Source organism: Scyliorhinus torazame, chromosome 2 (assembly GCF_047496885.1).
Source record: "Scyliorhinus torazame isolate Kashiwa2021f chromosome 2, sScyTor2.1, whole genome shotgun sequence".
NCBI lineage: Eukaryota > Metazoa > Chordata > Chondrichthyes > Carcharhiniformes > Scyliorhinidae > Scyliorhinus > Scyliorhinus torazame.
In genome coordinates, this window is record NC_092708.1 from 71,537,124 (window position 1) to 71,550,428 (window position 13,305).

Below are 13,305 nucleotides of genomic sequence, written 5' to 3' on the forward strand. Positions count from 1 at the left end.
ACTTAAAGGGGAATATATATATATATTAGCAAGTTTGTACCTTGTGACACAAAATGAATGTCATCAACTCATTTATGTTTATACATGTTTTGCTTTTACTGCAGCTTGATGTGAATGCGTCGTCACACGGTCTAGTCCTGTCTACTCGAGAATCCGACCCTTGGCTCAGAAGTGATTTGACGAAACTCCGAATTTTAATTAGAGCCTGTTCGTCAGTGAGCCGCGTTCCAGTTTGCAGCTCTGTGCTGATGGAGCGCGAGTCCTTCTGATCGGCGAGCTTCGCGCCTTTACACCTCCCTCTCTCTCTCTCTCTCTCCATATTCTGCTGGCTGTGCAGACATCTCGTCAGTGTGCCACATTCCCCGCGCACTACTTGAGGCATGGAGTCCCCGCCACCCCCGGATGTCCCGACCGCTTCCACAAACCAGGCGGCCCCTGAGCCCCGCGACGGCGGTCAGTCTTCCTCCAGCCCCGGGCGTCCCAAAGAAACCTTCAAGATGGACAGAGACAACGAAATGAGGATCAGTGAAAGTGCGCAGTTCGGCGATACGGTGGAGAACAGAGGTGGGTGGTGAGATCCGCAATCCCGCTTTGCCATAAGGATGCGGGAGAGTGTGTGTGTGTGTGCGTGTGGGGGGGGGGGGGGCTGGATGGAGGGATGTGTCACCCCAGTGCCGGAGAGTTGACAGCCACCGCAGCATAACGTTTACCTCATATTTTGTGAATTAGTTATCTGGGTGGGAAAACTTTTAGACTAGGCAGCATTCCATTGTCACACCACACCTTGGTGGTCACCCCCGTTTGACTATTACACACACAAAAAAACACGCTCTACAATCACTGAAACCGTTTAGGAAGTTCGATTATTAATGATGTTTCCAGATTGAACGTTTTATGTATTTTTTTGCGGAGATCAAGTTGTCCGCAGCACGAATACATTGACACTGGCAAAGGCAATTGTTATGAATTATTGAACGCGCGTCAAGGTCGGAACTCGCAGTTGAATTTCTTTTTTTTAATAAAAGGGAACTTATGCCACCAGCCCTTCAAGATTCCACTGGTCTCTAAGGGTTTGTTGTTTACTGCTGGTGTTAAATGTACAATGCATTTCAACTTGTCCTCGGTAATCCCTTCATCCCTTCACTCGTTTGGGATCTTGCCAGCGCCAGCGAACACCTCTTAACCACACAAATCGTGTAAGACGATTCATTTTTTGTGACCTTTCTTCTAGGTTTGTTGGAGAGCAGCCAGAAGCTGAAACCCCACGAGGCCCAGAGCTACCGCAAGAAGGCGTTGTGGGTGTCCTGGGTCTCCATTGTCATCACTCTGTCCCTGGCGGTGGTCGCCTTCAGTGAGTACCCGAACATAATCCCCTCATCCTGCAGGCGGTACCATACGCGAGCTCCTCTCGCCTTGCAAAAAGGGCGTGCACTCTGAAAGATCTTGTGCCCCTTGTCCTTTTGATGGGCTGTCCTTAATAAGTGAATGAGCAATTAATTCTTTGCAACCAAGTGTGGGAATGGTAAAGGCTAAAGAGATAAAACATATTCTACTGCAACGATAAAGTTGTTTCCATTCCCCCTGAGTCTTGTTTAAACTTCATTTTGTTAAAATGTTAGACGGGGCCAGAACATAGGTCACTGGGAAATGATGGTTGAGCTTTTTATTTTGAGATAATGCTGATTTCTGGGGCAAGAAGCAGCCTTGAATACAACAACTTGTGTGAGACAATTGGACTCTTTTAAACCTTGACTGAACAAAGGAGGATATCCTAGTGAACCAGGATGTCAACAAAGGCTCATTCCTTTTTAATGAAATTTGGGCTTCAGATTAAGGAGTTTGTGGTTCATAGGGTAAATACAATAATATCATTCTTTGTATCTTTATTACCTAATGCAACACAGGGCACATAGATAGAACATAGAACATTACAGCGCAGTACAGGCCCTTCGGCCCTCGATGTTGCGCCGACCTGTGAAACCACTCTAAAGCCCATCTACACGATTCCCTTATCGTCCATATGTCTATCCAATGGCCATTTGAATGCCCTTAGTGTTGGCGAGTCCACTTCTGCTGCAGGCAGGGCATTCCACGCCCTTACTACTCTCTGAGTAAAGAACCTACCTCTGACATCTGTCCTATATCTATCTCACCTCAATTTAAAGCTATGTCCCCTCGTGCTAGACATCACCATCCGAGGAAAAAGGCTCTCACTGTCCACCCTATCCAATCCTCTGATCATCTTGTATGCCTCAATTAACTCACCTCTTAACCTCTCTAACGAAAACAGCCTCAAGTCCCTCAGCCTTTTCTCATAAGATCTTCCCTCCATACCAGGCAACATTCTGGTAAATCTCCTCTGCACCCTTTCCAATGCTTCCACATCCTTCCTATAATGCGGCGACCAGAATTGCACGCAATACTCCAAATGTGGCCGCACCAGAGTTTTGTACAGCTGCAACATGACCTCATGACTCCGAAACTCAAACCCTCTACCAATAAAAGCTAACACACCGTACGCCTTCTTAACAACCCTCTCAACCTGGGTGGCAACTATCAAGGATCGATGTACATGGACACCAAGATCTCTATGCTCATCCACACTGCCAAGAATCTTATCACACCAGGTTAAAGTCCAACAGGTTTGTTTTGATGTCACTAGCTTTCGGAGCATTGCTCCTTCCTCAGGTGAATGCCATTCACCTGAGGAAGGAGCAGCGCTCCGAAAGCTAGTGACATCGAAACAAACCTGTTGGACTTTAACCTGGTGTTGTAAGACTTCGTACTGTGCACACCCCAGTCCAACGCCGGCATCTCCACATCAGAATCTTACCATTAGCCCAGTACTCTGTCTTCCTGTTATTCCTTCCAAAATTAATCACCTCACACTTTTCTGCATTAAACTCCATTTGCCACCTTTCAGCCCAGCGCTGCAGCTTATCTATGTCCCTCTGTAACTTGTAACATCCTTCTGCACTGTCCACAACTCCACCGACTTTAGTGTCATCTGCAAATTTACTCACCCATCCTTCTACGCCCTCCTCCAGGTCATTTATAAAAATGACAAACAGCAGTGGCCTCAAAACAGATCCTTGTGGTACACCACTAGTAACTGGACTCCAGTCTGAACATTTCCCATCAACCACCACACTTTGTCTTCTTCCAGCTAGCCAATTTCTGATCCAAACTGCTAAATCACCCTGAATCCCATGCCTCCGTATTTTCTGGAGTAGCCTACGGTGGGGAACCTTATCAAACGCTTTACATCACATCAACTGCTTTACCCTCACCCACCTGTCTGGGCACCTTCTCAAAGAACTCAATAAGGTATGTGAGGCACGACCTACCCTTCACAAAACCGCGTTGACTATCTCTAATCAAATTATTCATTTCCAGATGATTATACATCCTATCTCTTATAAACCTTTCCAAGATTTTGCCCACAATAGAAGTAAAGCTCACTGGTCTATATTTACCTGGGTTGTCTCTACTCCCCTTCTTGAACAAGGGGACAACATTTGCTATCCACCAGTCTTCTGGCACTATTCCAGTAGACAAAGATGATTTAAAGATCAAAGCCAAAAGCTCAGCAATCTCCTCCCTAGCTTCCCAGAGAATCCTAGGATAAATTCCATTCGGCCCAGGGGACTTTTCTATTTTCACACTTTCCAGAATTGCTAACACCTCCTCCTTATGAACGTCAAGCCCTTCTAGTCTAGTAGCCTGAATCTCAGTATTCTCCTCAACAACATTGTCTTTTTCCTGTGTGAATACTGACGAAAAATATTCATTTAGCACCTCTCCTATCTCCTCGGACTCCAAACACAACTTCCCACTACTGTCCTTGACTGGCCCTACTCTTACCCTAGTCATTCGTTTATTACTGACATATCTATAGAAAGCTTGAGGGTTATCCTTGATCCTACCTGCCAAAGACTTCTCATGTCCCCTCCTGGCTCTTCTTAGCTGTCTCTTTAGGTCCTTCCTAGCTAACTTGTAACCCTTGAGCGCCCTAACTGAACCTTCATGTCTCATCTTTACATAAGCCTCCTTCTTCCTCTTGACAAGTGTTTCGACCGCTTTAGTAAACCACGGTTCCCTTGCTCGACCACTTCGTCCATGCCTGACAGGTACATACTTATCAAGGACATGCAGTAGCTGTTCCTTGAACAAGCTCCACATTTCCATTGTGCCCATCCCCTGCAGTTTTCCTCTCCATCCGATGCATCCTAAGTCTTGCCTCATCGCATCATAATTGCCTTTCCCCCAGATATAACTCTTGCCCTGCGGTATATACCTATCCCTTTCCATCTCTAAAGTAAACGTAATCGAATTGTGGTCACTATCACCAAAGTGCGCACCTACCTCCAAATCTAACACCTGTCCTGGTTCATTACCCAGTACCAAATCCAATACTCGAACTGTAGCGTTTCCAGTCAATATTTGGAAAGTTAAAGTCCCCCATAACAACTACCCTGTTGCTTTCGCTCCTATCCAGAATCATATTTGCAATTCTTTCCTCTACATCTCTGGAATTTTTTGGAGGCCTATAGAAAACCCCTAACAGGGTGACCTCTCCTTTCCTGTTTCTAACCTCAGCCCATACTACCTCAGTAGACGAGTCCTCGTCAAACGTCCTTTCTGCCACCGTAATACTGTCCTTGACTAACAATGCCACCCCTCCCCCTCTTTTATCACCTTTCCTGAGCTTACTGAAATATCTAAACCCCGGCACCTGCAACAACCATTCCTGTCCCTGCTCTATCCATGTCTCCGAAATGGCCACAACATCGAAGTCCCAGGTACCAACCCATGCCGCAAGTTCACCCACCTTATTCCGGATGCTCCTGGCATTGAAGAAGACACACTTTAAACCACCTTCCTGCCTGCCGGTACACTCCTGCAACTTTGAAACCTTACTCATGACCTCACTACTCTCAACCTCCTGTATACTGGAGCTACAATTCAGGTTCCCAAGCCCCTGCTGAACTAGTTTAAACCCTCCCGAAGAGCATTAGCAAATTTCTCCCCCAGGATATTGGTACCCCTCTGGTCCAGGTGTAGACCATTCTGTTTGTAGAGGTCCCACCGACCCCAGAATGAGCCCCAATTATCCAGAAATCTGAAAACCTCCCTCCTGCACCATCCCTGTAGCCACGTGTTCCACTCCTCTCTCTCCCTATTCGTCGTCTTGCTATCACGTGGCATGGGTAACAACCCAGAGATAATAACTCTGTTTGTCCTAGATCTAAGTTTCCACCCTAGCTCCCTGAATTCCTGCCTTATATCCCTATCCTTTTTCCTACCTATGTCTTTGGTACCTATGTGGACCAAGACTTTGGGCTGCTCCCCCTCCCCCTTAAGGATCCCGAAAACACGATCCGAGACATCACGCACCCTGGCACCTGGGAGGCAACACACCAATCGTGAGTCCCTCTCGTTCCCACAGAATCTCCTATCTAGCCCCCTAACTATGGAGTCTCCAATGACTAATGCTCTACTCCTCTCCCCCTTCCCTTCTGAGCAACAGGGACAGACTCTGTGCCAGAGACCTATACCCCATGGCTTACCCCTGGTAAGTCCCCCTCCCACCCCAACAGTATCCAAAGCGGGATACTTGTTACTAAGGGGAATGACCACAGGGGATCCCTGTACTGACTGCTTCCTCCCAGCCCCTCTCACCGTCAGCCATCTATCTTTATTCTTCGGAGTAACTACATCCCTGAAACTTCTATCTATGACCACCACTGCCTCCCGAATGATCCGAAGTTCATCCAGCTCCAGTTCCCTAACGCGGTTTCTGAGGAGCTGGAGATGGGTGCACTTCCCATAGATGAAATAATTATTGTTGCAACACTGCTACCCGATGGTTATTAGTAAAGTTTTCTGGTTATTTTGTGAAAGTTACAGTTTTCTTAAGTGCTTCTGAGATTGAGTCTACACAGACATACATGGAGTTCAGTTTCTGATGAGACTCACATTATCTCACACTGAAGCGTTATGACTGGAGGTTGAAGTGATTGTGGATTGATGGCGGTGTACGTTGAACATTTTCTTGTCTGCTCTGTAGAAGATTATCCCCAAGCCGGCAGGTAATTTGCTGGCGGTGAGGTGCAATATTGTAGCTCGGAAAATACACAAGGGAGTTAGTGCAATGACACAGCCATGTGTGACCCCAGTTTTCACTGTGACAGGGTTTGCAGTGGCGAAGATCACAGCTTGTATCTATCTCATCATGGAATATCTGGAGGGCGGTGCCAGGTTTCTGAGGGCAGTTACATTTGAGGGTGATACGCCATAAGTCTTCACAGTTATTGGAGTGAAAGGTTTTTGTGCCATTGAAAAAGACCATGTGGTTGGTGCTGCTCCTTGCACTTTTCTTGAATTTGGTTATCTTCCAACCAGCCCCCACAGCAAACCATTTCCCCTGCCCCACCATTGATTAAGATCAACAGTGAGATCCTGAATAACATGGACCATTTTCTGTATCTTGGGAGCCTTTTCTTGATAAAGGCAGACATAAATGACAAAATTAAGCATTGCCTCCAGTGTGCCAGCGCAACCTTTGGCTAACTGAAGAAGGAAGTACTTGAGGACCAGCATCTCAGATTTGAGACCATCATCATGGCTTGCCAGGCAGCAGTGATCCCGACCCTCCTATCTGTTTTGGAGACTTGAACAACCTACAGCAGGCACCTTAAAGCACTGAGGACGTACCACCAGCTTTACCATCACAAGATCATCCAAATCTTCTGGCAAGAACCTCAGTCCAAAAGCCATGTACTCCCAACTCACCATGAATCCCAACAGCAATCACTAAAAAAAAGCTCCACTGAGTGGGGCATGTATTTTTACGCCTGATACTCCCGAAGCAATTGCTCCACTCTGAACTCAGTCATGGCAGGAGAGTCTCGTGAGGGCAGCGGAAATGCTGTAGGGATGCCGTGAAATCATCCCTGAATAGGTCAAATATACTCGCTGGCTCAACAGAGACCCTAGCTTGTGACTGACCAAAATGGAGAAGGCTCATTTGGGAAGCCACCGAACAAATTGAGAGATTTTATGGTAACGTGCAGAGTCAAGGTGTCTGAGGGAGCGCGCAAACTTCCAAACAACCCACCAACCCAGCCGTTCAAGCACCACGAGCTCCACATGTGGCAGAGTTTGTAGATCACTCATTGGATTTATCAGCCTTCTCAGAACCCATGGAACCAGAGTGTAAACAAGTCATTCTCGATCTTGAAGGACTGCCTAAGAAGATTAGTATTGTGAGACGCCCTGCACTTAAAAATATTTCTGGTTTAAGCCTAGGGGTGCATTTATCCAAGGGTAAACGCAGAATAGGGCCAAGATCAATTGATTTTGTTTTGCATCGCGGCTTTAGTTAATCAAATACAGCATGAATCCAGTGTTCAGACCAGACTTGACATCAGAAGGAAATGAGGTGAGATTGTTTGAAACAGGGACTTCACTCTGCATCTCTGGGTAATTAATGTTTCATTTACAATTTTCTTCCCTACTGGTTCTGCATTGGTGTGAAGATAAAACCACTTTGCAGCAATACTAAACTTTGTGCGAATGCATTCTGAGTACTGGAATAAGAATAACAAGGAATAATAGCAGAGGCCTATGAAAGCATGAATAGAATCAAAACACCACACATTAAAAAACACTTCCTCATTACCCATCCCACAGCTTGCTGCCCACAATCTGCCAGCCAAATATTGGGCACTCGTCAACCATTTCTGCACTGGCCAAGGCTTTTGTGCAGCAAATCGGCACAAAATGGGGCCTTGCAGGGAACCCGGACTGCAGCTCTGGTGCACCCCAATCAATGACTCACATCATCCAAAGACTGCCCCCTGGCAGAATTCAGTGGAGGGCTCAGAGACCTCCATTTAGCCAATGTGGAAGCTACTGCCTGGCCTGGTGATCACTGCACACACTAAAAAAATGTGGTTGTCGCTGGTTGAAGAATTCTTGGTTTGCAGCAATTGGGGCTTCTAGTGGGTTTTTCTAAATCGCAACAGTTTAACTTTGAGTGAGGTTTCAGAAGAAGAAGGAGATGGGGTACGGCTCCTGTCGCAATCTCTCTGACTATTCAAATATCCAGTCTATTTTTACACCCAAGCGCTGGATCATGTGACCTCACTCTGAGACCTTTTGGTACAGAATTTTACACTCTCCCAAGGTGGTTCTTAAGCAGGGAAGCGTAAATTGAATGGACATGATTTCCCCCCGGAAACCCGCCCGCCCAAACCCAGGCGCAATTTCATGCAACAGTGGGCAGGACCTTGGGCGGCCCTTAAAAGTCGACACTTAATGACCCCACAGCCTCAATTTCTAGGTGGGGGGAGGGGTGGGGGAGTGTGTGGAGAGGATGGGAAAGTGACATTTGCATTTCTCCCCATCTCAGATGGGGGAAGCCCCGTCAGAGTTGGGGCGCCCCCCACCCCCAACGCTGGAGCTTCCGGACCCCTTCTGCCCTTGGCCTAACCCCAGATGCTGCGATCACTCCCCTTCCCTCAGGCATCCCCTTCCCTCCAGTATCAGGCCCCCCAGGACATACCTTTTCAAAAGTTCCAGGCCTTAGTTCCAGGCAGAGCGCAACAGTACTGCTTCTGGCCACTGTGCCTGGCCGGATTAGGCACTGACTCTTGGGTCCCTCGCCATCTTTAAAATTCTTTAAAAAAAAATTAAATTACGGGATGTGGACATCGCTGGTTAGGCCAGCATTTATCACCATTCTACCCTTGCTGTCTCCACAAAAGCAACTTGTGTCCTTCACACATACAACATAGTAGCTGCTGTAAGTCGGTGTCCTCTGTTTAGGAAAAGTGTTCTTTTCACCAAAGTTCAATACATTTATGTGCCTAGCCGATGACTTTATAATGTGATATTTGTCCAGATGATGACATTATAAATTAATAATTCATAAGGACTGTCAGTACTGCATCTGAGAAAGATATTACGTTTTCATGCTATACATTGAATAGAGCTGTTGCAGTGTTATACCTTGAAAACATTGTAGCATAGTAGATATAAAATATATGAATAAATGATCTGAGAAAATATTGCTTAGTATGCATTTGTTCAGGAAATCTTCTTAGCCAGCACAATGCAGGAAAGGCATTGTTTTCTTAAAGTTCAATGACAAAAAATAGATGGAAAAAAAATGTTGATGCCCAAACAGAAACAAACATTTTAGGAAGGTCCCGGATTGTTTCTGAAAAGTGCAAATCAAAATCTCGATATTCAAATTTCATTCAATTAAATGTGGGGTGGATTCTCCATTCAATGCCACTCTCATCGGGATTCCCAATTGGTGGAAAATTGAGAGTCGAGGGAAAAATGGACTTGCTGCCCTGTTGCAATGCTCGGTATCCCATCAGCAGCCTCAGACACAGCTGCTTTAGAGGTTTATTTATTTATTTTTCCCTTCCCGCTTGTACGCATCAGAATTGCCCTGCTTTGATGCTAACCACAATGTTTCTGAGCACCCTTGCTATGATTGACAGCTCCTCACCACATCACAAGGAGCCAAGTGTTGAAAAAAGAGAAAGTGAAAGCACTTAGCTCCTTTTGTGTGGTGAGGTGCTGTCAATCATGGCAAGGTTGTCTGGACCAATTAAATAGTCAATCACTGGCTAGTGAAATGTATGCTGTGTGAAATTCAGCAGAAGATTTGCATTTCAAAGGGTGTCAAGGGATTTGAAGCCCTTTCAAGTACACTTGGCTTCCAAGAAAGCATCTGACAGTTGTAACAGCTGCTGCTTTAAACACCTTTGTCTGAGGCAGCAGATGATAGGGGATGGTAAATGAAAATACAATGATTTTTCGCTCTACTGCCTGCACTGCTCTTCAGCTTTCAGGCAGGGGTGACTGATGGGGTTCTCTGTTGGGGGAATCTGATGTGTGTCTCTGTTGGGGGTTCTAGTGGGGGGGGTGTCTGATGGAGATCTGATGGGGTGTCTGATAGGGATGTCTGATGGGGGTTCTGGGTGGGTCGGTGGTGGGATTGGGCCACCTCATGCATGCATGCATGATGTGGTGGTGGTGACCCAGTATTCCTGTATGGGGGAGGATGCCCCTTTTTGTCAGTAGTGGGGGGGGCAGGATTTGCGTTGTGGGAGGAAGGAGGCCACCACGGATCTTGGTATATCGGTATCTGGTCGCCTGTTCAAAATGGCGGCTCGATACCGGTATTCTGATGGAATCCAGTGATCTCTTCTACATGCATAAATTAGCATGGTGAAGGGGAGTGACTCGCATAGCAGGCCCCACACCTAGTGGCAGTAGAGTCAAGTAGTGATTCCCCGCTGGCAGGAGCACTTAGGCTCCAGAATGGAGAATCCCAGCCTTGAAGGAAAGAGCATTTTTTAAAACTAAAAACTAAAGTTCAGGTATTCATAATTATATTGCAAAGAGGTTATTTATCTATAAAATAACCATTGTAAATGCAAAGAATATGGAGTAAATTGGCCATAAAACAAGCAAGCCAGTTTACAAGGCTCCATTTTTAGAAAATAAAGAGCTGTATAAAGCCCAAGGTTTAGCGAAACCTGCAACAGTCTGTGTCATGGGTTGTTTGATCGAATGTTCTAATCAACAGCTGACATTTGTATCTAGTGTCTTCATTCACCGAGGAACAAGGAGATAGACTGTGAATGTTTTTGTGATATTTAAGAGGTGACTGAAGGTTTGCTTTTAATGGCCTTTCTGAAGTTGTGAAGAGATGTTCAGGGAGGAAATTCCACATCATAGAGCACCCCCCACTGTGCTCCCGCAGACTAGCTCACCCAGCTAGCCTGGTGGCCCACGGTTCCGGCGCCAGCATGTCTCCCACCTAATGTTGCCTACCTGCTCTCCCCCCGCCCATCGAAACCATCGCCCTCATCAACCCAGCCCCGACAACCACCCACTTTAAGAAACAGACGCCAACCAAAGTCAGTATAAAGAAAAACAAAGCCAAACTCTCGCCATAATACAGATCAAAGTAATACTACTCAAAATAATAGAGCCAAGATCCTAATGATTCTGTCACTAATGGAGCAGAGATGTGAAGGGTATGCAAAGAACAGGTTAGATTAGAAGGAGGGGGCAACAGGACATGTAAACCAATAAATTGCAGCACGGCACAGCATACTGGTGATTATAGAGAGCCGAATTCATGAAGTTCATGGACTGTGATGAATGACAAGCATTGACAGGGGACGATACAAGATCTCGTAGTTGTAGGTGGAGCGTTCGATCCTCCACCGCAAGATCTTATTGTTTTTTATCTTGCCCCGCTGTGCATTATCGAACATGAAAGCAACCGACCATTGGTCAGTGAGGAGAGTGAATCTTCTGCCGACCAGGTAATGCCTCCAATGTCGCACAGCTTCTACTATGGCCTGGGCCTCCTTTTCGACTGAGGAGTGGCGGATTTCGGAAGCATGGAGGGTACGTGAGAAGAAGGCCATGGGTCTGCCCGTTTGGTTGAAGATGGCCGCCAGAGCTACGTCGGACGTGTCGCTCTCGACCTGGAAGGGGAGGGACTTGTCGATGGCATGCATCGTGGCCTTTGCAATGTCTGCTTTGATGCTGCTGAAGGCCTAGCGGGCCTCTATCGACAGGGGAAAAGTTGTGAATTGGCTCGGGGACGGGCCTTGTCCACATTGTTGGGGACCCACTGGGCATAGTAAGAGAAAAACCCTAGGCAGCGCTTCAGGGCCTTGGAGCAGTGAGGGAGGGGAACTCCATAAGGGGGCACATGCGTTCAGGGTCGGGGCCTATAACTCCATTTCGCACTACGTAGCCGAGGATGGCTAGGCGGTCGATGCTAAACACGCATTTATCCTTGTTATATGTAAGATTATGGATCTTTGAGGTCTGGAGGAATTTTCGGTGGTTGGTGTCATGGTCCTGCTGGTTGTAGCCGCAGATGGTGACATTATCAAGATACGGGATTGTTGCTCGTAAACCGGACCGGTCAACCATTCGGTCCATCTCGCGCTGGAAGACCGAGATCCCTTTGGTGACACCGAAGGGAACCCTCAAGAAGTGATAGAGCCACCCATCTGCCTCGAAGGCAGTGTATTTGCGGTCACTAGTGTGGATGGGGAGCTGGTGGTAGGCGGACTTAAGATCCACCGTGGAGAAGACCTTGTAATGCGCGATCCTGTTTACCAGGTCAGATATGCGGGGGAGAGGGTACGCGTCCAGCTGCGTAAACCTGTTGATGGTCTGACTGTAGTCGATGACCATCCTATGCTTCTCCCCGGTCTTTACCACCACTACTTGAGCTCTCCAGGGACTGTTGCTAGCTTCAATGACTCCTTCCCTCAGTAGCCTTTGGACCTCTGACCTAATAAAGATCCGATCCTGTCACTGTACCGTCTGCTCCTGGTGGCGACGGGTTTGCAATCTGGGGTGAGTTTCGCAAACAGGGAAGGCGGATCGACCTTGAGGGTCGCGAGGCCGCAGACAGTGAGGGGGGTATAGGGCCGCCAAATTTGAAAGTTAGACTTTGGAGATTCCACTGAAAGTCTAAAGCTAGGAGTGTGGCCGCGCAGAGGTGGGGAAGGACGTAGAGCCGGTAATTTTTAAACTCCCTTCCCTGGACTGTGAGGTTTGCTACACAAAACCCCTTTATCTCTACTGAGTGGGAACCGGAGGCCAGGGAGATTTCTTGATTAACGGGGTGGACGAGGAGAGATCACGCCTTACCGTGTCGGGGTGTATGAAGCTCTCCGTGCTCCCAGAGTCTGTTAAGCAGAATGTCTCGTGCTCGTGACATCAATGGGGGATGTCTCGGGGTCGGCTGCGGAGGGGTTTCACGCTCCCCAGGGAGCTGCTGCGCGGTCGGGACCGTAAGCGCGGGTGTTTCTGGAGGCCACATCCAGGGAGCCTGCAAGGGCCTGTGCCTCCTTGAGGCTTAGGGTGTCTTTTTCCAGCAATCGCTGGTTGATTTGGGACGACCGCATACCTGCCACGAAAGCGTCCAGGATTAAGAGTTCTGTGTGGTCGCTCGCCGAAACTTGCGGGCAGCTACAGTTTCTCACCAACACCAGGAGCGCACGGTAGAATTCTTCCAGCGATTCCCCAGGAATTTGTCGCCTCGTTGCAAGCAGATGTCGGGCGTAAACCTGGTTTACCGGACGAATATAATGTCCTTTTAGCAGCTCCATTGCTACATCGAAGTTGTCCGCGTCCTCGATGAGGGTATAAATTTCCGGGCTCACCCTCAAGTGCAGGACTTGCAATTTCTGTTCTCCCATGGGTGTGTTTTTGGCCGTTCCGAGATATCCTTTAAAACACGCC

At 47.4% G+C, this 13,305-nt stretch overlaps 1 protein-coding gene across 1 annotated transcript in view; it reads left to right on the plus strand.

The window, feature by feature from the left end:
* The first annotated feature begins 215 nt into the window (after positions 1-215).
* Positions 216-13,305, plus strand: part of LOC140388484 (transmembrane protein 163a-like) — a 347,952-nt gene continuing 334,862 nt past the window's right edge. Inside the window, exons 1-2 of the mRNA XM_072472760.1 lie at positions 216-564; positions 1,232-1,351. Of these exons, the coding sequence (XP_072328861.1) occupies positions 381-564; positions 1,232-1,351 (304 nt within the window). The 5' untranslated portion in view covers positions 216-380. The remainder of the gene's footprint in view (positions 565-1,231; positions 1,352-13,305) is intronic.